The sequence below is a fragment of the Phyllostomus hastatus genome, unplaced genomic scaffold, assembly GCF_019186645.2.
Source record: "Phyllostomus hastatus isolate PE091 unplaced genomic scaffold, TTU_PhHast_1.1 phas_scaffold_78, whole genome shotgun sequence".
NCBI classification, from domain to species: domain Eukaryota; kingdom Metazoa; phylum Chordata; class Mammalia; order Chiroptera; family Phyllostomidae; genus Phyllostomus; species Phyllostomus hastatus.
In genome coordinates, this window is record NW_025334041.1 from 58,951,055 (window position 1) to 58,976,950 (window position 25,896).

The 25,896-nt window shown below is 39.2% G+C and overlaps 1 protein-coding gene across 7 annotated transcripts in view; it reads right to left on the bottom strand.

Annotated features, from left to right (window-relative positions):
• Positions 1-424: 424 nt before the first annotated feature.
• TBC1D8 (TBC1 domain family member 8) overlaps positions 425-25,896 on the bottom strand; it is a 119,602-nt gene continuing 94,130 nt past the window's right edge. For 6 of the 7 annotated variants that reach the window (XM_045827681.1, XM_045827682.1, XM_045827677.1 and 3 more), the window contains 11 exons: positions 25,709-25,859; positions 22,725-22,939; positions 21,363-21,766; positions 20,529-20,658; positions 20,287-20,385; positions 19,655-19,723; positions 13,720-13,960; positions 12,884-12,949; positions 3,846-3,935; positions 3,366-3,463; positions 425-1,394 (listed from right to left, as the gene is read on the bottom strand). In XM_045827681.1, coding sequence (XP_045683637.1) covers positions 867-1,394; positions 3,366-3,463; positions 3,846-3,935; positions 12,884-12,949; positions 13,720-13,960; positions 19,655-19,723; positions 20,287-20,385; positions 20,529-20,658; positions 21,363-21,766; positions 22,725-22,939; positions 25,709-25,859 — 2,091 coding nt within the window. In that variant the 3' untranslated portion in view covers positions 425-866. The remainder of the gene's footprint in view (positions 1,395-3,365; positions 3,464-3,845; positions 3,936-12,883; positions 12,950-13,719; positions 13,961-19,654; positions 19,724-20,286; positions 20,386-20,528; positions 20,659-21,362; positions 21,767-22,724; positions 22,940-25,708; positions 25,860-25,896) is intronic. The other variant, XM_045827679.1, reaches the window with a different exon arrangement.

A 25,896-nucleotide genomic window follows, 5' to 3' on the forward strand; every position in this document is an offset into this window, starting at 1 on the left:
TTTTAGTCTGGATTTACATGGAGCTCAGGGGTAAAATTTACATAATTCAAAATTTTACTTCAGCCTGAAAGCAGTGTTGCAGGGGTTGTATTACATGATAAAGAGATCATCTCTGAAGCCCTGTTGGTAATGGTAATGCACAGGCAAAGTAGGGTTGAAAATCCAAGCAGGAGTGTCCAGTCTTCTGGTGTCTTGAGGCGACACTGGAAGAAGAGTTGGCTTGGCCCACACATTAAAATACATTGCAATACATAGTCACAAAAGAAATCTTCATGTTTTAAGTAAATTAATGATTTTGTGTTGGACACCTCTGTGCCTATTGCACCATTGACAGAGAATGCAAGATTTGAGGGTGAGGGCCATCTCCAGCTTATCTGTTCAATGGCACAACCCAGACCTTAGACACTCAGATAAGTACAAGGACCAAAGTCAATACAAAAATTTATTTAAAAATCTGGAGGCCAACATTGAAAGTATACATTTTTGCAAGGACAAGTGAATACAACCAAATATATTAAAATGGTTTCAATTACCAGCATTGAAACAAAGTTTGTGCAAAAACATGCAATTGCACAGTGGCTCTTAGATTTGGAAGTGAACTTGATTCTAGACCTCCCATTATCTAAGTGAAAAATAGAAGCTTGGGCATTTGTCTCTGGGTTAGCATGATACATTGGACTTTTTTGTTCTGAGAACAAAATCACAGCACAAATGCCCATTTCAGCAAATCTCATAAGACTGGTAATTCTTTTAAGAACAAATAGAAATAAATGTTTGAGGGTTACATAAATTACCCTGGCCACAGCTGGGGCTGTCAGGTTGACCCAGCTTGTGGGATATACTCTGAATGAGCCTGAAACCTGGATTTATGGGCTGACAACCCACGAAACTTGCTTTGTGGTGCTTGCTTTGTTATGGCAGACTCGTCTCGGCAAACTGCTGTCTTGCTTGATTTCAGGATGTGATTGGCTGCTCATTTCAAAAGTTTTGAGACTGTACTGATTGATCTTGGCATTTCCAAGTTTGGATTTAATGTCCAGTGGCTTTTCAAAAAAGTTTACTAATGATTGTTCAGTCAAAAGTGAAGCTAAGATATGCTCAAGGGAGACTGTCCAGTCCCCTTCTACCTCTTCCGGAAATGTCTGGGCATCCTGGGAAGCTGTCCCAGGGTCAGTGTCTGCAAATACAGAGTCCTGCTCCAGAGAAGGAACTGAAGCCTGTGGCTTCTCCCCACCGTCCTGAGAGCAGCTTCCAGAGCTGCTACCTCCGTGCCCCACTTCCCCGATCTGCAGCAGCAGAGTGGTTACTGTGGCGATGGCTTGGTACAAATTGTTTTCTTCTGGGTCTTCCCGGAACATACTGTACAAAGTTTTACAGAACTGGATAAATTCTCTCTGGGAAAAAAAATATATGGTATATAGCAGCATAACCAGGATAGAAGTATGCTTTCAAAAAAAAAAAAAACAACAACAACTTTAGTACTTAGAGAAAACTACACAGTACTTTTGAAAGCAGAATATGAGAAAGGTAGTATCTGCCCTTTAACTCCAGAGAATTTCAGCACACTTAGAAGTATGCTATACTTCTAAGGAGTATGGATGCTTTGTATAGTGTTTGTCTATACAAATAGTATACTTCTAAATGTGCTATTGTATTGAGTTGCCCAAAAAGTCCACTTAGTTTTTTCTGTAAACACACATTTTTCATTTTCATCAATAACTACTGATTTGGATATTTCAAGTATCTCAGCAATTTCCCACATGGTATAATGCTGATTCTCAATTTTATCACTGTCCACTTCAACTGCTTTACCCAGCTGTGGAGCATTGTCCAGCAAGAAATCTCCAGCACTAAACAAACCACTTGACAAGTTCGATCAGTCATAGCACCTTCTCCATGCAATGAACAAATCTTTTATTGCATTTCAGTTGTATTTTTACCTTTCTTGAAATAATAAAGCATAATACCTGAAAATGTGTATTTTCTTCCATCTGTAACATTAAAGTGGCTATTTAAGAATTCACCAATTTTGATACGTTTCTTTTTCTAATGTATGCTGAAGCCTGAAGGGACATTCTGATAAGTTTCTTTTTCTAATGTATGCTGATGGGACAGCTGTCACAATGCAATCTAACAAAATTGTTTCATATGAAGTTAAAGGCAACTAAGTTCTACTAGAGCCATCTTATAGAAAAAAAACAAACTTACCCATCCCAATGTAAAGATGTGTATACATCCTTTAACCCAGCAAGTCAACTTCAAGCAAGCAGTGCATCCAAAAGCTATGCAGAACTTTGTTTACAGGGATGTTTAAGGGTTATTACAGGAAAAAGTTGGAAGCAACTTAAATATGACTAAAATAATGGCTTGTTCCTCTGGTGGGACTACCATGCAGCAACTAAAGGTGGTAAAAATGAAGGACAGTGATGACTGATGCTTCTGAAATTATACACTCCTGCCCAAATTGAGACTATGTAATGTGATAAGAGATGCTTCATGTGAGATTTAGCTACACAATTCTAGAAATAAGAAAATGGCTGAGAACTGCTAATTGAATAGATATTTAATGATCTGAGAGAAATATCCATGATTGTTTTGAAATGACTTCAAATATTGATGGAGCCATTTTTGTTTGTAGTAAAAAGTTGATATATATATCAGAATGGTAATGCTTACAGCTCTGGGTGATGAGATTTAACTAGTTTTTTTTAAAATCGAAGTATGACTGACATGCAGTATTGACGTGTAACTAACTATGGAGTAGAAGGAAAATGTGAAAGGAACTCCCCAGAGTAGAGCAACACTCGTCAATATGTCAGGACACCAGAATCCCAAAATATACTTGAGGTCAAAACAAGACTTGAGAAACTGCATGCTAAATGTCCCCTCTTGAAGGCTCACAGCACACATTAGCACCAAAAAGGCTTAGGTCCTGTAATAAAGGACTGTGAATAACCTACCACCATCATATGGTGCTTAAATGTGGCACAGAAACCTGTTCTGGAGATTACAGAAAGGCTTTAGGAGACAAGTACTGTCATGTAATCAATGCTTTTAAGCATTGACCAATTTTAAGGGGAGAAAACTATGGTATATCCACAGTGCCACCAAATGCTATCACTCTATGGAATAAATCATCACACTCTGGGTAATGAATTTGATAGAAAAATTCTTCAAAGACAGTCTGTTTTGAAGAGCTCTGAATATCTGAATGGGTCACATTTTTAAAGATTTCCCCCCAAAAGTTACAAGATCCTTTAATAATGGCTTTGGAGGTAAAAGAGCCCCAACTGAATTACCAAACTTATTTCTAAACAAATCATTTGGCAAGACAGTTAATTCTTTACACAGAATAAAGTCCATACCTGGCTCATTTGGGGCAATTCAGTCTCAGTTTCATCTTTTTCTTTGGCTAAATCCTTAATCATCTGTTTTAGCTGTTTCTGATAATCAGCTGCATCACCTGAGGCACAGGAAACAATGTATGTGTTAGTCTAAATATAATAAAAGCAAAAAAACATAAAAGGGGGTAGTGCAAGGTGGAGGAATTCCAAACTGAGGGACATAGATGACATAGGAGGAACAGTGTTTTACAACTGATCACAAATGGAGAATGGCAGCTAGGTCACATCTCTTGCTTACTACAAGAGGAGTAAACATGGTAGGGTTGAGGGGCAGTCAGCAGTACACTACAACTCAAGGTTTCTGGCCTTTGAAAGCATCAGGCTCAGTGTTTCTTCTCTGGAGGAAGGGCATAGGTGAGTCTAAGAAGAGCCGCAAAGTCTTGCTCCTGAAAACAGCAGTGGTATGCCATATTGAAGGTATCAATGAAGAGAGGTACGTGCCATTTGATTTCCCAAAAACCAGGGGTCTTGACTTCGACAACAGAGGATTCTTTAATGGTGACTGGCTGTCTCGATCATTTTCAGTGAGTGCTTAAAAAAAGATTAAGTTGAACAAATTATGTTATCTTGACTAAAACCAAAATTTTTTAGGTAAGAAAACTAAAGGTTAAGTAAGTTAGCAGCCCCCAACCTGTGGGAACCAGCCTTTGCAGGGTCTGTGAACCCAGGTATACAGAAAGCACTGTCTGGATACTAGAGTAAAGAAAATATCTTACATAACAGAGTAGTACTCTTTTCTGGATGTATGTATACGTACTGTTGTAATTAATGATACACCAATTCACAAGACCTGGTCTAGAAAAATGTGTAAAGTAAAATCCATTTTGTTTAAATATATGTATGTGTATACTATACTCATAAATTTTACAAATAAACACCATATCTTTGGGTGGGATAATATGTAATTTGTTCTAAACTTTTCATGTTATTTTTCTATAGTAGGCACATTGTGCTATATTACATACTTTCTAACAAAAATTGGGAAGCACTTTCCTGTATTCAAAGCACTTTATTACACATTTTGAAATGCACAAAAATACAATTATATCAGAACCCTAATACACTGCTGGTGGAAATATAAAATGTTACAGCCATTTTGGAAAATAGCCTGGAAGTTCCTCAAAAAAGTTAAATTACTATTCAACCCAGAAACTCCACTAGGTATACAAAAAGAAAATGAGAACATGTCAACTCAAAAAACTTGTACACAAATGGATGTAGCAGCATTGTTCCTAAAAGCTAAGAAGTTGGAAACAAATCCAACTGTTCATTAGTTGGTGAGCAGATAAATTATGGCATGACCGACAATAATTGGTGTATCAGATTCAGCCATAAATAGGAATGCAACACTGATACGTGCTACAACATGGATGAACTGTGAAGGCAGCCAAAAAACAGCACATATATTGCATGATTCCCTTTATACAAAGTATCCAGACAAGGCAAATCTATGGAACAGAAAGCAGGGAGAAATGGGTAGAGGGGGAGGGGGGCAATGCTAAAAGGTTTGGGCTTTTTTAAGGGGGTAACAAAAAGGTTCTAACATCATCATGATGGTTGCTTAGCTGAATATACTAGAAGCTTTGGATTGTATACTTGAAGTGAATTATGAAGTATGTGAATTGTAGATCAATAACACTTACAAATATAGCCCTGATCAGTGGGTTGGGCATCATCAGAAAGTCACTGGTTTGATTCCAGGTCAGGGCACATACCTGAGTTGCAGGCCAGATCCCCGGTTGGGGACATGCAAGAGGCAACTGATCAATATTTCTCTCCCACATCGATGTTTCCCTCTCTTTCTCCTTCCCTTCCCCCTTTCTAAAAATAAATAAAGCTCACAAAAATAATTATAAAGGGGATTACAGACAAAGGATCCTCATTTTAAAAAGGTCAAAGCCATTCAACTGAGAATAAATCAAAGGCAAAATTCAGTTGTGACTGAATAAATTCCCACAAGATGGCACCAAAGCCTTGGTAAGCTACTCTCTTTTCTTGGAAGGTAGGTTTCAGTTATTTTCCGGATCTTTTTTTTTTTCCTACAATAAAGATATTCAGTCATTCTTTTCCCCAGCTTGCTGAAAACACATTCTACAAAGTGGCAAATGTGAGAAGCCACTCAGAAACTGAGTAAGTGGAAAATTACAAACACTGGATGGTACTTGGGGCAGCCATGATGGAAGTGGATTTCCTAGATAAGAGCCACTGAGATGTCAATAGGGCACTGGATCCCTGTCCTCAAAAACCTTGGTGTATCAAACAGAAGAAACATGCCCACAAGTCACTCTAATAGAAGAACCAACATGTACACGTCATAGAAGCATAGAGCAGAACAATTAGTTCAAGCAGTGGGTGAGTGTCCAGAAAGGAGGCACATAAAGTATCAACAGTGACAAGGAACTGGAAACGCCAACCAACCACAAAGCAATGCTTTCCAGCCTCTTTCCAGTCCTGGCACACAGAAAACACCATGACTGGGGCTGGACATCAGGGAACACGAGAAGCCTCAGAGTTCACTGAAGAAAACTCATCTATCTATGATCAGAAACAGGATACAATGCATTCAGGAAAATAGTAAAGACTGAGTTTACATATAGTCTTCAAATGTACTTTTAGCCTTTCAAAATGGGCGATTTGAACTAAATGTAATCTTAGTTTTATGTTCTTATATATATAATATCATAATTCAAGACTATAAATGAATTAAGAAACTATTAAAGTTTTCATTGTGTCTCATTTCAAGGACTGCACAAGTTAAAATCTGATGAATAATTTACATTTGGTTATCTGAAATTCCCTTATCTCTTAAACATACTGTTTTCAGCACAATTTAGCCTTCCAATTCAATTAAGATACTATAATCATCAAAATAATACCATCCTCCATCATATTTTCTTCTTTCAAAAGCAATACAGTGTCCTCCTCCTACCCTTCAACAGTGGTTGGAAAAAGCAATCAAATTATAGGACTTGCATTTGGATTAAGAATTACAATATAACTCAATCACTGATATGAAAATCAACTAAAGTATCCAACTTATGTGTTAGATATCTACTGTAAAAAAAAGCCCTTCAGATATAGTGAGTACTGCATGCTGAGATCATAAATCCAATTTCTTAGTGGCTTCCTGACAACTTGGATAATACCAGGGATCTTCAGCACCTCACTTTTCTTTTAAAAAGTTCAATGCAATGTTTAATTTCACAAAAGGTTTTTAAGGTTTGTATTCTGCAGTTTTCACTTCAAGTGGCATTTTCAAGTCTTGATCCCAATCCGAAAAACAACTCTCCTATCTAGCCTAAGCTGCCCATCACCAAATCAGTGTACTTGGTATCATTTCTGACCTGGCTGGTATCAATACAGCTTAAATTGTTAGACCAGAATGGGAACTGTCGTTTTTGTATCCTGTGATTTGACCTTGGCAAGTTTCCTCAGTAGGTCATCTGTTTTTAAAATCGTTATTTCCTTCAACTGAATTTTCACACAGTTTATATTTCTCTGAAGGAAGTTCTTATGGATGGAGTCATCATTTAGCTCACCTGTTTCCACCTCATTTGGTGAGTTTTCTTCATGTAATGTCTCTTGGGTCATTCCCAACAACTTGGTCCTTAGAGCAGTGTAGTGATTTTTTAGTTTTATTGGTTGCCAGTGGATATTTTGACATATTGGCACATTCTTAAAAGCAGAAGATTATAGTTTATCCCCAGTATTGTTTCTCAGTATAAACATAAAAGGTCGACCAAAGAGAACCAATATGGTGGGTATAATCTGAGTGCCAAACTACTCTTAGGCAAACATTAGTCATCACATGCTCTATATCTTTGGTCTTGTTGATGTTAATTTCAAACACATAATATCCCATTCTGCAATACTGCTAAGGTTTTCATCCACAGTGAACATTCCATGAAATCTATGATTGTGTGTGTGTGTGTGTGTATTAATACCTACCATCCTATCTGTTGGTACTCTTGACAAAGCAACGTCAAGCAAAGATCTTGTGTATTTCTAATTGTACTGCATGGGTTTGGAAAGTGGATCCATTCTAAGTAAATGAACTTAAATTTCCAAAGTACATTCTTTTATCGTGGGCAATGGAACAAAATAGATTTTGTCAAGTAACAAAATGGAATAAATGGTACTGAAATCTTAGCATGCTCAGGACTTTTTAATATTTGTTTTCATACTAATAATATTGAAATGGCTACATACAATTCCTGACTAGGACTTTGAAATAATGATCTCTTCAAAACAAACTGTCACTATCACAAGAAGGTGGAGGCAAATGGCTTTTTTCTCTACTTGATGGACTCCTTTCTTGTCATTCTGAGAATTTGAATGGTTTAAATAATTTTTACTTCAAATATGTGGTCAGTCATTCTGTACATCAATCAGCTTCTCTCTTCCTGACAAATGTAATGTTGAAAAATTTTTGGCCACTGTAACTATATTTTTAATCCAATCAATATTTTTTCCATATCAAGTATTTCAAAACAAAGCTTTTCTTCACTAAAATACAGATATTGCAGTATTAGCCTATAATTATGTTTCAGGAGGATACAAATAATAACACTGACCATCATTAATGAAGTATAACCTTATTCTTTTCTAAGTTGACTTTTTGCTTTGAATCCATGCTGTATCAGTACATGTTAATATATTTTCATGCATTCTTTTAGTTTTTGATTAAGTTCATTCAGGTTTTCAACATTTTAAGTCTTTTTAAAATAACTATCTTCAACCAAATTACAAGTTGGAATCACTCATAAGATTTTTCCTTTTAACTGAACTTCTTGACTAAACCCTTCCTCAGCAAATGGACAGCAAATGGACTTTGGTACTCAAGAAGAAATTTCTACTTCTTCACATAAAGCTGAACATGAAGATGAGCTGCTCAAATTTTATTAGATTCAACATTTGCAGGTTCATCTGATGTAGATCCAGACAAGCAGGGAAATATTTTGGAAAGCTAATCTGCCAGGAGGAACTTGTGATATGAGCTCTGATCTTAGCATACCATCTTACGGAAAGCCTCCAACACCTCACTACTTTGTGTTTGTTTACCATTGCCAACATATCATTCTCAGTAGCTTGTTTTGATGCTTCTTGATGATGAAGCTAATATTCTTCCAGGAAACTGTCTTCTGGAAGTCCAATTAGTGTAATTATGCAAAATGATCAATACCTGTACATTTATCAATCTGCTATGAAAACTCCTGATTTAATAATCTTCAGGAATACTGTTCATCCCTATGTCACCTGATATGGTATCAAATCATCTGGAGTATTTCTTTTCTATTTCCTGTGCTAAATAGTGTTGCAGTCACCATGGAGCCAACAAAGTGAGCACTTCCAGAACTGTGAGGTCCAGCCCTAGGCCTAGCACTTCCTTGCTTCCTGTGTTGCATCAGATAACTTAAGCAAGCTCACAAAAGTCCTCTGCATCCTCTAGGGCCCTCTCCAAATTTCAACCAGTCTGCAGATAGGCCAGGTGCTCATGTACCCTGTCTGGTACCCTGCCTCCCATCAGGCAAATAAAGCATTCCTCTTTGGGCACACAAGTTCAAACTTGTAATCCTCAACATATTTCCTAATTAATGAGTTAAAACTTCTTTTCCAACTAGCATGTTTATCCCACCTTTAATCAAAAAGTTGTTCATTATTGGTAGAAAGTACATATTTGTTAAAATTAAACCTATTTAAATGAAAATACCTAAATGCATTGTGGATCTTCACAGCCTTGGTAAATTGATGTGCTTAAATACAGGTTTTAGGGTCTACATTAAGACTTTTTAAAAAAACTGCATAAAACTTCAAATGTTAAATATAGGCAAACAAAATAACATATCAAGTCTTAACTTCCATTTAACAACTTAAATTCCATCATACACTATAAACATTACAATCATATATGTTCAGAAAGTTTTTGAAAAAATGATTTCTGAATCCATAAAGGTCTACAAATGCCTTTAATGAATATAATTAAAATATTTTTTAGAAATAAACTTGTAATTTGGAACCAAATAATTCAATATGAAGTTATATTAATCAAACACCAATTTCAAATGATAATATCAAAAACCAGTAATAAATTTAAAGATATATCAAGAATGACAACTATCTATACAATCTTTGTAGCTTTACTATAAATCTAAAATTATTCCAAAATAAAGTTATTTAAATTCAAGATAAAATAATTGAAAAAAATAAAATCAACCATGTTCTATTTAGCAATATACTAGATATAATAGGTAATGATTATGAAAAGGTGATAATGACAATAAAGGAATAATTATGCATGTCTTCTATGTTAGTAGGAAAACATTTGTGGAAAAATAAGGGCAAATTACCATATACTGGCATAAAAGGCAAAGAACTTCACTGATGCTAAACAATTTGCACTAGAGTAATAATGAGTGATTGGAACAGTGGAGGAGCAGCTGTGTGTGGCTGCTATAGACTGCTCCCTGGAGATAACGTGCATAATGTATTATATACCAACTCAGTAATGGCTGATTCAGAAACTGTACCCAGAAAGCCCACTAATGATAGTCACTTTCATTTTAAACTTTTGTACAGGTGTTCATTGTAAAAGCCACCAGGTTCTGATGGCCCTAGAAACCTAAAGCCCAACAGCTTCCCCAGGCACTCTCAGGGGGAACTTCTATCAGAAGCTGCCCCATCCAGCACCGGAACCATGGCACTGAGGTCCAGAGACCCTCTGGATTCCTAATCCGCCTCTATCAATTTCAAAGGTCCACTGAATAACTTAAGGTATATCCATAGGTTTCAAAACTGTTTCCTATGTTCTCAGTTACCACTGATTCAATTTGAAGGAGCAAGGTCTTACATGTTGGAAAAATGAAATGGTCCTTCAAAAATAGTAGAGTAAAACAGCCATCTGTTAAGGCCACCAGGGTCTGGTTTCTCATACATTCTACAGGCCAATGGTTCATAAAGTGTGGTCCTCAGATCTAGTGAGTTGAGAAACTAGGGTGGGCCCAGTAACCTGTGTTAACAAGTTCTCCAGATGACTATGCTATACCCTTAAGTTTGGCAACCACTGCCATAGGCCATACAACACAGTGCTTAAAATGTCATCAGGAACCCTAAACCAGAAACATCTGTGGTTTCAAGTCTGAAATTTGAAAGGAACTTCAGAATTTCCGGCCAAGATGGAGACATAGGTGGATACACTGTGCCTCCTCACACAACCAAAAGAAGGTCAATGACAAATTTAAAAACAAAAAACAACCAGAACTGACAGAAAATCTAACTCTAAGGAAGTCTCACAATCAAGCAGTTAAAGAAGAAACATTCATCCAGAACAATAAGAGGGGCAGAAAGCTGGCGGCAGCTGACCAACCGTGCAAGGTGATAGCTGGCAGAGTGGGTGGTCCCATATTTGTGTGCAGATAAACCAGGAGGAACACCTGGGGAGCAAGACAGACCATGCTAGCCTGGGTTCCAGTGCAGGGAAATAGAGCCTCAAAGACTATTACTGAAAAAACCTATGGGGGTTGAGGAGGCAGGAGAAACACCCAGCCTCACAGGAGAGTTTATTGGGAGACATCCACAGAGTCCTACAACATACACAAAACCACCCACCAGGGAATCAGCACCAGGAGGGCCCAATTTGATTGTGGGTAGCAGCAGAAGTGACTGAAAGCTGGCAGAGAGAGCTGAACAACAGGCATTGTTCCCTCTCAGACCCCTCTCCCACATACAGCATCACAACACAGCACTGTGGGTTGCCCCATCCTGGTGAACACCTAAGGCTCTGCCCCTTTCTACATAACAAGTGAGCTGAGACAAAAAAAAAAAAAATGGCCCAAATGAAAGAACAGATCAAAGCTCTGGAAAAAATACAACTAAGCAATGAAGAGATAGCCAACCTATCAAATGAAGAGTTCAAAACACTGGTAATGAGGATGCTCACAGAACTGGTTGAGTATGGTTGCAAAATAGAGAAAAATGTGAAGGCTGTGAAAAGTGAAATAAAGGGAACCAACAGTGAAGGGAAGGAAACCGGAACTCAAATCAACAGTTTGGAGCAGAAGGAAGAAATAAACATTCAACCAGAACAAAATGAAAAAGCAAGAATTCAAAAAAATAAGGAAAGGCTCAGGAACCTCCAGGAAAACTTTAAATTTTCCAACATCCAAATCATAGGGGTGTCAGAAGGAGAAGAGGAAGAGTAAGAAATTGAAATCTTATTAGGGAAGGATAACTTTCCTAATCTGGCAAAGGAAATAGTCTTCCAAGAAGTCTAGGAAGCTCAGAGAGTCCTAAACAAGTTGGACCCAAGGAAGCACACACCAAGACACATCATAATTACATTAGCCAAGATTAAAGATAAGGAGAGAAGTTTAACAAGAGAAAAAGAGACAGTTACCTACAAAGGAGTTCTTATAAGACTCTCAGCTGATTTCTCAAAAGAAACCTTACAGGCAAGAAGGGACTGGAAAGAAGTTTTCAAAGTCATGAAAGGCAAGGACCTACATCCAAGATGACTCTATCCAGCAAAGCTATCATTTAGAATGGGAGGGCAGATAAAGTGCTTCCCAGATGAGGTAAAGCTAAAGGAGTTCATCATCACCAAGCCCTTATTGTATAAAATGTAAAAGGGACTTATCTAAGAAAAAGAAGATCAAAAATACAAACAGTAAAATGACAACAAACTCACGACTATCAACAACTGAATCTTAAAAAACCAAAACCAAAAACCAATTAAGCAAACAACTAGAATAAGAACAGAATGACAGAAATGGAGATCACATGGAGGGTTATCAGCAGGGAAAGGGAGAGGGAATGGGGGGAAAGGTACAGGGAATAAGCAGCATAAATGGTAGGTAGAAAATAGACAGGGGGAGGTTAAGAATAGTGCAGGAAATGGAGAAGCCAAGGAACGTATATGTACAACTCATGGACATAAACTAAGGGGTGTGTGTGGGGGGATGTGGGTGGAAAGGGATGTGCAGGGCAGAGGGGAATAAAGGGGAAAATGGGACAACTGTAATAGTATAATCAATAAAATATATTTTAAAAATTTGTATGCTATGAAGGAAAGAAAAAAAAAGAGACAGAATTATGGATACTGAGAACATTTTCATGGTTGCCAGATGGGAGGGGTGTGTAGGGGAATGGGTGAGATGGTTAGGGGATTAAGAAGTACAAATAGATAGTTACAGAATAGTCATGGGTATGTAAGTACAGTATAGGAAATGGAGAACCCAAAGATCTTATATGCATGACCCATGGACATGAACAATGGTGTGGGGATTGCCTGAGGGAGTGGGGGGTGCTGGGTGGAGGGGGGCACAGGAGGTAAAATTCAGACACTATAATTCCATAATCAATAAAATACAATAAAAAGAGAAAAAAACAAAGTAAAAAATCAAATAAATAAAAAGAACTTCAGTATTGTACACAAAGCAGTCAAGGCAGAATAGAGCCTAATTTTTCTACTCATTATTTCTTACCTGGAGGAATATGAAGTTTATATAACAGTTTAATTTTCTCATTCATTTCTCCATTATACATAATATCTGCAAAAAAAACAAAGAGTGAGATTGAATACATGCAAATAGTTAAAGTACATGTGTCATGACACAAACTCACTGAGGAGAGAAAAAGGTCAACACTCGTGGGTGCAATACTTCCTCTTCCCTTACCCCAGACACACACTATGTTTGCAATGAAAATGTGAAAAAAACTGGTGATTGGTGACTGTTGAGCTACAAGGTAACCTCATGAATTTTGTCTGGCCTCATACCTTTTGACAGATTTTAATTCTATGTGTAAGCTTTAGGAATGTGGCTTCTAACAAGCTACTATCACACCCTGGGAACCAAAGAGAAAAAGGTCAATGACCTTGTGTATTAAGAGCCTGAGTCCCTTTCTCCTTAAGAAATCATAAAACCAGTCATGAGAGGAACCTGCAGAATGATTTTTTAAAAAATTCTCACCATAGGATATGTTCGTTGATTTTAGAGAGAGGTAGGAGAGGGAGGAAGTGGGGGAGAGAGAAAGAGAGAGAGAGAGACATCAACATGAGAGAGAAACATCCATCAGTTGCTTCTCGTCCATGCCTTGACCAGGGATGGAACCCACAACCTTTTGGTGTATGGAACAGTGCTCCACCCAACAGAGCCACCCGGCCAGGGCTACAGAGTAATTTTTAAAATCACAAACTCATGTGAGGCTAATCACAAAAACATTTCATCATTTGTAGCTGCTTGCTACACAATCCACCTTGTATTATGTTCACAGATTCACATCCCAAATCAACTCGCTGCAGTAAAGTATGGAGTCATACCAAGACAGCTCACAAATGCTCTGAATTCAATAAGATTGTCCATGTTTTCATCCAGAAGCCTGAAAGTCCTTTCAGCGAGGATCTCCGTGTGGGTCCCACAGGTCCATGGCGAGACAAGCTGAAACAGTTGTGCAAACTGCCTGGTGTCTATGCGGTACTGCTCTGCGTAGGGTCTGCTGGGGTCATGGTGAGAGGCCATGGGCCTGTACCGCTCCCAGTAACAGCTCATCATATATTCTCTCTTAAAACAAGAGGAAAAAAGGGACCTGTGAGAGATGGCAGCACACTTGACAGCCAAGGCTAACATGACCTCTCATGGCTTACTTTGCCTTCTAAAATTATCATCTATTGTATGGCATAAGCAACATTGTAACACACACAAAAATAAGTTACTATTTCACCACTCTAACCAGACATGTAAGTGTTCCTTGTTACTATATGAATATGTAATTTTGATGTTTTTTTATTAAAATTTTTTCATTGTAGCAAATACATATAACAAAATTTACCATTCTAACCATTTTTAAATATGCAGTTCAGCTGCCATAGTTTTAAATATAGACAACATACAATTTTTAATCTATTTTCTTATCTGAAAATCAAAAAGTACTAGCCAAAGCTATCGGATACAAAAGAAACTAGGAATGTTGGTTACCTGTCAGGAGAAAAAATGGGAGAGAGACTCAAATGTGGAAGCAAGACTTTTTACTGCATCCTTCTTTGTATGTTCTGAACCTTAAACCATGTGAATATATTAACAATTCAAAGAATTAAAAGTAAAAATCAAGTGCAATTTGAAAAGTCTTGGTAATAGACTAAAAGCTAAAGCAAACAAAACTGGCCCTGTCACTGAGGATTGGCTGAACCTCTTTAGAATACATCCTGTACACCTGTACTAAGTAACCTTGGGATATCTCAGCTCACTGAAATGGATCCCAATGACTGCAGATTCTTCACAATTCCAATGCCCTCTACCAATGCTCTAGTACTCAAGGGCACATACCATTCTGGATAGAACCCAAAATGCCATTTATGACTTTATTGTCATATTCATTACAGGCATGTTCTTTTAAGTAGTATTTTCAGAATTGTGAAAACTACCATGAAAGTCTAATTAATTTCTGTTCCTGAAAACCCACGACACACTATGAATTTCCATGTATATCTGTGCATCTGTGATACTAAAGGCCCAAATAATCCTGCCCAGAAGAAAACAGTTATATAGGCCAAGGACTATCCAACTAGTTTGCATAGAATCCTACAAAAAAAAATAACAAAATAAAATAAAAATAAAAATAAGCAATGGATGAGAAGAGGTGACAGAAAAAAGCATACAATTAGCCACTAAAATTCTGATATGGTACTCAACCTCACTCATGAGTAAACAAATTTAATTTTAATACAATTTTCTAAAGACTAGAAAAAATTTTAAAGATCCATATTAAGTGTTAAGATCCAATATTAACATTTTATTAAATGTTAATAAATCTTTAGTATTAACTTTAATATCTTTAAATACTAATATTAAATGTTATAAATATTGGATATTTAATACATGTTAAATATTAAATGTTAAAGATCCAATATTAAATGCTGGGTGGGTGTGGAGTGTAGGAAATGACCACTCTTAGACATCATCAATGAAACTGAAATTTGAAAAATCAAAAACACTTGAACAGTATTGACTAAAACCAGACTTGTGCGTCCCTAAGGAACCCATCCTACAAAAACAGCAGGACTGACATCTTGATGGGGCACAAGGACATTCACCGAGCACAGTACTGTTTATACAGCAGCAAAAAACTGGGAACAACATCAGTGCCCATGGACAGGTAAATGTTAAATAAATTATGGTTCTGCCCAACAATAAAATTGTGCAGCCATAAAAAATGAGAGAAGAGCTGTAGCTATTGATCTAGAAAAAACAGCAGGCCATTATTTGTAGGACAATCTCACTTTTCTGTGGAAAATGCGTGTGTGGGTGTGTGTGTCTACAGAGAAAAAAATCAGGAAAGAAACGTGTCACTTGTGAACAGTAATTACCTGTACAAGATAAGATTGTAGGTGCACATAGGGTAAGATCCTTTCATTTTTGCTTAAAAGTTTACTTTTTCTTTTTTTAATGGTAAGAGTAAGTATAATTTCATTTTCTTTGTTTTTCATTTTTAATTAAATTTTGAAAATAAAAAGTCTTCATTAGAATACGATGGTAAGAAAATGATATTTAAAAAAGCAAATGTTCTCTAGGGCTTAATAATACAGCAGCAGTGAATGAATGTAGCTGATCATGAAGAAGAGCAGGTTGACGGAATCCACAGAGCTCAGTTCAGGTCCCGGTGTTTCTAGGAATAGTCTATGGTTTTGACTATGTGTCAGACTGTTTGCATCTTACTTGGAGAGATAAGATTAATGAAGCTATTCTCAATTTGAGAGAATGGGAAATAGATGTCACAAATCTGAATTTATGTAATTTAAACACTTGTTTTACAACATGGATGGACCTAGAGGGTATTATGCTAAGTGAAATAAGTCAGATAGAGAAAGACAAATACTCTATTATCTCACTTATATTTGGAATCTAAAAAACAAAACAAAAAACCACAAATTCATAGAAAAAGAGGTCATATTTGTGGGTACCAGAGAGGGGTCGGTGGGAGAATTAGATGAAGGTAATAAAACAGTACAAACTTTCAGTTATGAGATGAGTGAATACTGGGGATGTGGTGTACAACATGATGACTGTCTGAACACTGCTGCATGGTATATTTGAAAGTTGCTAAGAGAATAGGTACAAAACTTCTCATCACAAGGAAAACAACGTTTTTTTCTTTTTTCTTTTTGTATCTGTATAAGATGGATGTTAATTAAACTTACCTTAGTGATCATTTCACAATATAATGTAAGTCAAGTCATTATGCTATACACCTTAAACTTATACAGTGTTATATATCAATTAATTATATCTTGATAAAATGAAAGGAAATAAAAGAACTGCATTAAAGGATAAAAAAGATTGCTTTAAATTAACAATAAAAATAGATTAAGTACCAACCACATTATTCATCTTTAATAGGTAACAGTATGTAAAGATAATGATCAAGAACTATTTCTTGTTAATAGGGAAAAAGGTCACATCTGTACACTCCAGGCTTAGTGAAGGATCCAATAAAAGGAATGGACTCCTTATTAAGAACCTATCACATATTTATAAAACAAAGTATGTCTCCATGGACCTTTCCCTTGACAAAATGATATTTCTATTCAAAAGACAAGAGGTGCATGTAAAATCCAACTAGAGGACATTATACCCAACAGTACTTAAGTATTAAAATACAAGAAGTCCAACTATGGAAGCCAAGGAAATTTAGAGAAGGTCAGGAGGATGGGGAGAAAGGAAAGTCTGAGAGGGCTTGTCATAGAGGACATGATGCTGACTTGAGTCTGGAAGGAAGATGCTGGGGAGGGTTCATAAAGGAGGCACTTAGGTTGTACACCAGAATAAGACACCATGATGATGACACTATTTTACTGGAATTTCCTTTGGAGGTAAGTTTTGAAAGTTATCTTGTATTTGTAGTTTTTAAGCTTATATTTGTAGTGACACCTACAAAAATGAAAGACTTATGAGATTAACTACAAATATGAAAATAAATTTCATTAAGTAACAACCACATCATTCTCAAGAATCATAGAAATAGGAAATAAGAAACAGCCCTAACTATCTTATTTAAAAACTCTTTGTATTATTCCCTGGCTGGTGTGACTCAGTGGACTGAGCACCAGCCTGTGAACCTAAAGGTTGCTGGTTCAATTCCCAGTCAGGGCACATGTGTGGGTTGCAGGCCAGGTACCCCACTGGGGGCATTCAAAAGGCAACCTTCTCTCACATATTGATGTTTCTCCCCTCCTTTCAGCCTCCCTATCCCTCTCTCTAAAAAATTAAATAAATAAAATATAGAAAAAAACTATTTTAAAGATGACATGGTTAGTACTTAATGAAATTTATCTTTTATTATAAATTTAAAGCAATCTTTTAAAGATTTTATTTATTTTTAGATATGTGAAGGGAGGGAGAAAGAGAGAGAGAAACATCGATGTGTGGTTGCCTCTCATGCAGCCCCCATTGGGGACCTGGCCTGCAACCTAGGCATGTGCCCTGACTGGGAATTGAACCAGCGATGCTTTGGTTCACAGCCCGCGCTCAATCCACTAAGCTATGCCAGCCAGGGCAAAGCAATCTTTTAAATTATATAAATTCAAATTTGTGATGTCTCTTATTCTCTCAAATTGAGAACAGTTAACCCCAAATAAATGAAAGACTTTATATGTTAAACAACACATTCATTTACCTGTTTTTATGTTTCTAGTATTCTGTATTTTTCCTTCCAGAAAGTCAGAAGCGTTGGGACACTAAGTAACCTTTCACTTTGTATTTTTTCTTCATACAATGGAGGAAACTATAAAACTTGAAAATAGGTGACGTCTACAGGAGACAGGTGTGTGAGGAGTTCTCACAACACATCCTGCTTATTATGAATGAGAAGTGTCAGGAATCTAAACACCAACAACCCATTTCAGTGACTGCAGACAATGTGCCACGACCAGTGCACCAGGGTTCAGACAACCGCTAAGACTCTGCTTAAAAGTCCCTGAAGTGCTGCTTATCACTATGCCAATTATCCTGACAATCTAGATTCACATTTGACAGCAGCTCAGAGTTCCCACCAGGAAGAGTTTGGAGTCCAGACTCCAAAGCTGGACTTGTTTTCTATCATGGCAACCTCCCTTCACTGCTGGGGTGTCAGCAGAGAATCAATGTGTCCGAGTCTCTTCCCCATTTTTATTTGCTGTTTCGAGCATGAAAATTTCTAGCAAGGCACTTGAAAACATCCTTTGCAGCATGAGTTGAGTGGCAAGACCTGGGAATCTACCTAAATACCTAAATAATAAGCCAGTTGTTGAAACAGAAATACCATATGATCTCACTTAATAAGAGGAATCTAATGAACAAAATAATTTAATGAGCAAAAGAGAACCAGAATCATGGAACAGACTGACAGCTGTAAGAGGGGAGGAAGGAGGTGAGGACTGAATGAAAGAAAGTGAAGGGATTAGTCAAAGAACATATATGTACCACCCATGGACACGGACAACAGTGTGGAGATTGACTATGGAAATGGGGGACAGGCTAGGAGGGGGGGGCAAAGGGGGAAAATTGGGACAGCTATAATAGCATAAACAATAAAATATTTTTTAAAATGCAAATAGTAGAAATATGGTTTAGTATATTATTACCAGTAAGAAAGAATATAAAGTTATTTAAAATAAGACTATGTGGCAACAGTGAATAATGTTAAGAATAGCATCAAGGGAAAATACAATATGAAATAGCATGCATACCAGCCATACAAACATAAAAATATGTGTATGTATTGCCCTGGCTGGTGTGGCTCGGTGAATTGAGTGCTGGCCTAAGAACTAAAGGGTCGTTGATTCAACTCCCAGTCAGGGCACATGCCTGGACTGCAGGCCAAGTCCCCAGTAGGGAGTGCTTGAGGGGCAACCACACATTGATGTTTCTCTCCCTCTCTTTCTCCCTCCCTTCCCCTCTCTCTAAAAATAAATAAATAAAATATTTTTTTAAATATACGTGAATGTGTATTGTGGGTTGAATTATAAGTAATTAAAAAGTATATGAAGTGATAGTTTCAATAGGGTCACTGTTCCATCTAACATAGACTGGGAATTTAGTGCAGAACAGCAGCAGCACTGGTATGTAGGCTTGCAGCAGTCAAGGCTGGCAGATGGGGAGCTCCATGCATTGCTGCCTCAGAGAAGCACATGGCAAAACCCTCTGGCTTCCATACATCACCATGGGCAGGCTGAAAACAATGGTTTGGGCCTGGCACTCCCTCATCTTCCCAGACTTTCATACCTTGAATAAGTCATAGAGTTCCTCAAGGTCTTCCAGGAGAAATGAGACTTCTGGGTTGACAACACGGAGCTTGAGGAAAGAAAAAACAGGAATGGAGTGAGATCTTGTCTACATCTGGAGGGTCAGAGACATGAGGGGCTCTTCCTGCAAGTGTGGGACACAAGGTGCTAGCACCAACTTCCATCTCTGAAGGATCAGGGTCTGCTTCTTTCTGACACAAAGATCACCTTATGGGAACTTTCACAGGAGTTTATCCTTACCTTTCTGATTCACACACTGGGGCTTCCAGAAACACTTGTAAGTTCTAATGGAAGTTCAACACTAGCAAAGACAGTTTGGGCAATAACTTCCTCCTGAAAAACAACTAACACTGTAGACCATGTGTGCTGGGCATTTTCTATATCCTACCTCCTTTAATCCCACACCGTGGGTATTATTATCCTCAACTGGGGAACCTGAGGCTCACAATGTGTCTGACGCTGAAACTTATGCTCTTGCTATACCATGTCACCTCTATTAAGTTTTTAATTCAACATACCAAAAACCCCTGGCATTCTTATATTAGAGACCAACAGGGACATCACAGGTCAGTACCTGTCTTGAGCCACCATGTTAAGGAGGCCTCTACTCACCACATTCTGCTTTGTGGTGTCTTCATGGCCTTGGAGGACCCTGATCCTGTGCCTATAGCGCATGCGCTCAATCTGTTCCACAGACTGGTCTCCAAATTTCTGCAGGGAAACAAGGAAGCATGCACTCACAGAATCCCTTCTGTATACACAGGACACAAGAGGCAGCCTTGGAAACCTCCCTCAAGCCCATCTCCCCAGCAAGCTTCCACTGGGTGGGTGGAGATGGGACAGGGATCAGTTACCTCATAGGAGTCCCGGATCAGGTCAGCAATGTCAGTCACAGGATAGGGCTCCTGGTCGTCAGAGAAAAATGTGTGATGGCTGCCAACTGGGGGTCCAGGGCTGTCCTCATTCTTAATGTGATCCAAAAACCTGAACATACCACTCAGCATTAAAGCACAGGCTTACCCTCATTGGGTCACAGGGGCTATGACACATGTTACATATAGGTCATTTGTCATAGCACTTTCAAACATAGCTCATTTGTCTCCAAACAATAGGAAGGCTTCCATAAAACCAGACTTGTCAATCTGGGCTCCACCAGTAGGTTTTCAGGGATCTGTGACTCTCCAGTGAAGTAAATCACAACATTCTAAAAGGGAACCTTTCTCAGCTAATTTACCCTCAGCTGTAAGAGGCCTGGGTTCCAGTCCTCAGCCTAGTGAGACACACCAGGCCGAACACACAAAATGTCTGAAACCTTCAGTTGGCTTTCTGAAGCCAACAATTCCCAGTGCTTGCCTCCCCCTACTCAAGACCACTAGAAGTCCATCTACACTCAAGACATTTCAGTTTCCTCAGAGAAAACCATTGATAACCCTCTCTTCCTGGACTCCCTTACTTGGTAGAGAGGATGAGGGAAGATGGCACTCTTCAAGCACACGCAGTTGACAGTGCCACCTGAGGGACAGGCTCTGGAGAGACCTACAGGGTGACAAACAGCAGAGTGGAAGGAAACCTTCCAGTAACAGCTCCCCTGGGCACCTGCTGCTGCCTCCTCCTATAGTCCACCTCACAGAGTTGCAGCTGGTGCCCACTCCATTCCCCAGTCAGCCAAAGACAGCACCAGAGCTCACCTGCTGAGGACCATCAAGGCCTGGCCATCATCCCTGCTGCTGCAGAGGTCTTTGGCACAGGCATCCAACACGGCTAGCCCCAGCTGGAAGATGGCTTTGATCCCATCATAGAAGAAGCAATCTACAATGTTCACTGCACTCTCCAGGGGCATAATGCTGAGGAACAGAGTCAAGAACCACGAGAGCGAGATGGACGCCAGGGCTGATGGATCGTTCAGGTGCTCCGCCAGCTCAGGTAGGTGCTCCTTAACAAGCTCCTCAAACACAGACTGGTCCACTTGTGCTCCAATGACTCGGTGATTGAAGTAGTCAGGAAGCATCCGCTCACACACAGCAACTAGCAACCAGAAGGCTTCCTCCTCCTTGGCATACAGCAGCAAGACAGAGGTGAGGATGTTCATGGACTGCTCAGGGTTCACAGAGGAGGAACAGTTACTGACTAGACCACACAGGAACACAGAGAAGTTAAAAAACACAGAAGTCCAAATGACCTATGAAAATCAAGATCAGGGTACCCCAACCACATTGACCTTCATGCAGTGGGATTTACCATGTGTCCTATCAACCTGGTCCTCACAAGGTATAGATACCAGGCTGAGCAGTCAACGACCACTCCATTACTGCCCCCATCTAGCAATGCTGGATTGAGCTGTGGTGCACACCTCAGGCTCAGATTAAATCCATCCATTTTCTGTGTTTATGTTCCAACAGATACACACATACACACATGTCATGATTTTGCTTCTTCAAAGTGTGAAATCTTGTATTTTTAAATGTTAGAATCTTCTCTAATTCAGTCTTAGGCTGGGGGATTTTTGTTGTTTGTTGCTGGTGTTTATTTTGTGCTTGGTTTCCACATCCCTGAGTAAACTAAACAAACTTCCTGAGTCCTCAGGAACTGTTCAGAGGACATCTTACCTCAACCCCTCATGTTTCCTGAAGGAAGCGACCTGCCCCAAACATCTTTTTCCTCCCCAAATAGCACTGCTATTTAAAAAACAATCCCTATTAAGTCCTAGAGGTCTGGAAAGACAGAGTTCCATAGCAGCTTTATCCTCGCCACCCACCAGTGGAAGCCTGCAGATGCATGAAAACAGCACCTCCTCCACTGTAGACTGAGCACATGTGATGCTCTTCTTAGGCCCCGGGAAAGCTTTCTAATCTTAAATGATCAGGCTGTCTGACACTATGAAGGTAACTTCCTTTGGCCTCATTTGATGAATTGTTTAGGGAAAGGAACCAAGCCTGTAGCCTCACACAACTGTCCTTGGTACCAGATGGCCAGAAATCACAGACCCTGAGGCCTAAGTGGTCAACACGGGATGTGGACTAGAGGATTCCTCTCCTTAGCACACACCTCACCTGGCAGTACCCAATTTTGGGGTTCCGGTGGGCATAGGCCGTCAGAACTCTCCTCAAAGCAGCAATTCCAGTTTCGTTTTGGAAGGCAGGGTGCTCTGGTAAGGAACGATGCAGGTCCCGTTCTATCTCCTCCGTCACTAGGCAACATTTGCCCATGGACTCCTCTACCAGATTACCATAGTAACCAGGATGTGAGGTGAGATCAGTTACAGCATCTAATGATTTAAAAGTAATTTTTCAAGAGAGTTGATTACCAGGATAGTGTAAACATAGGAAGGGCACCCGCCCTGTCGGAGAACCTCAGTAGGGTCTCATTTGTTGAAGGACATGAAATATTTTGAGACTACATACAACAAAAAGGACTTCATTTCTGTCAAAAAACAAAAAAGAAAGAACATAGCTTTTCTAAGAATAACCTTATATGAAGAAAAGAACTAGAAACACATACTAGAAACACTTTTATTATTATGGTCTTCATAAATTGTATTCCCTAGCAACAGGAAGTGTCTGATGTGTTTATGTGTATACATATATACTTACATGTATGTACAAATACACAGTTTTCCATGCATTAACTCAACAAGAAATTACTGAGCACCAATGTGTAAATCTCATGAGAAGATGCCATTATGATTAAGTAATGCTAACAATTATTAAGGAGCCAACAGCAGCCAGCATGAGACTGCAGTGTTCATGATGTGCAAGATGGACAAGCACAGCTCACCCAGGGCCAAGCTACTGCCCAGGCCTCTGACAGCAGGGACATCAGGGATAAGAGAACCAACACCTTCTGAGGGTTCTCGTCACTCACCAGCCAGTATCAGGGCACCTGTGGTTTTGGTCAGCGTTCCCTCAGTGGGGCTATGGGTCCCTCCCAGAACTGCTGCCAGCCCATTGCAGACAGGTTCCCAGAAGGCAGGGGAAGCAGCAAGGGCCCAGTTATGCCTTTAACCACTAGTTAATGTTTTTAATTCTTATTGGATTTAGGACTATACACTTCTCCAACTGTCCCTTATATTAACAGTTATCACTTATTTAGCAACAGTTTAAACACTATAGCAACTCTTCTGCCACCAAAGGAAACAGTCTATCACTGGAATGAAAAGGCAGCCCTATATGAACTGACTCAGCACTTATTTTCTTAATAAAAAGCATATGTGTAAATGGTCATTCCTCAGTATCCATGGAGGATTGGTTCCAGGATCCCCATGGATACCAAAATCTGTGGACATTCAAGTCCCTTCTATGAAATAGTGTAGGATTTGCATAGAACCTGTATCTGCATATAGGCTACAGCACTGTGTTCCTACACATCAGTTCATTCACATGGATTTAGCGTAGTGCTTGGCACATGGTGAGTTCAGTGTCGCTTTTTCAAACTTTCTGGGATTTTTTTCCCTGAGTATTTTTGATCTGTGTTAGTTGAATTCACAGATGCAAAACATATGGATATGGAGAGCTAACAATACACATATATAAAATACGTTCATTAAAGACACCTGGAAGACTATAAACCATTCTAGGTGGCTAGATTATTGAGTAATGTTACTTTCTTTGCTTGTTCCTCCATATTTTTTTTTCAAATATGAACACAGATTGTTTTTATTACAGATAAAAATACAGAAGACACTTTTAATTTTTTAAAAAAATTATCTCTATGGTGTCTTGGGTAGGCAGCTGCAGAAACAAGCCTGAGGGGGAGACTCAGCCTGTGATTGGGTGAACAGTGGCTAGAGAGGTATCCATGACACTGACTATGGAAATGCACCCAGTGTGCCAGAAAGCCCAAATTCTACATGTGGGCACCTCTGACTGGATAAGAAAGGGGCTCTCCTCCTTTGGGGGAGAGACCAGGAAGGAGGAGCAAGATGATTGGGGGTGAGAAGTTACCATGACGGAGGAACAGGATAACCAAGTAATGAGAGGACAGGTACCCACACATGCCCAGCCTCACTGCTGATGTGTACACAGCACAAGTTACCTGGAAAAAGTGACACTCCTCACCATGCCTTCCTCAGCACTCTGTGGGGAGCGGCAGTCACACCGCAGAACAACAGGCCCTACCCTTCCTGCTCGCAGCCCAGCTTCTCTACAAAGTGAGACAAAATGGCTCATGATCAATGTGGAGACAGATGAATGTCTGCTCCAGAATCTCTGAAGAAATTTGATCCCAGTCTCAGCCCATCCATCAGCACTAAACAACAGCAAAGGGAAGGAGAGGCCTGGGGCCTGACACGAAAAAGCCAGCACTGAATAGGTCAAATTATTCAGAAGTAGAAAACACAGAGGAGATATCTCTGTGATTCTGTCTCTTGGAGACATAAGTGTCTTTAGGAAGGAGGGGCTAATAGAAAGTGTACTCGGAGGAATTTATTTCAACACCATTGTAAGTGAACACCTTATAAAGACTGTTTTGTTTAGTATATTTCAGAGTGCATGCTCTTTAAAGACACTTCCCTTCCAGGGAGTTGGTATTTAACAGAATTCTCAGGATTACATATAGACTCAAACTTATTTTTTAAAAATTGATTCTAAAGTGAGCGGAAGAGAGGAAGAAAGACCGGGAGAGAAACACAGATATGAGAGAGAAACATTGATTGGTTGCCTCTCATACACGTCCCAACTGGGAATGAACCCATAACCCAGGGATATGCCCTCACCAGGAATCAAACCCATGACTTTTTGGCCTATGGGATGATGCCCAACCAGCTGAATCACACCAGCCAAGGCTCAAAGTCCTTTTTAAAATAGAAGAGATCACGTCAGCCAGACTTCACATTGATGAGGAGGACACTGATGCCCAGAGGCCCCAGGCAGCCTGCCTGACCAAGGCCCCACAGTTGTCACACTATGGTTCTGAAGTCTGGGTTGGGAACATCACAGGAAGAATCTAGGATACACACACACACTGCTCAGACCTCAGTCTGTGTTTCTGAGTCTGCTCCAGAAATCACGTTTGGCCTAGAGGCACATGAACCACTTACCTGAAAAGAGCAGCCAGAGTCTACCACGCAAAGACTCAGGGATCCCCATGGCCACAAGCTTCCGGATCTTCTCTGTGCGAAACATACATACAGTTCTGCCATATTCCATAAAATGGTCATTCCACAGTCTTAATTTTATCTGTTCTCTGGACTGAAAATAGAAACATCCTTAATATACAAAGAAGCCC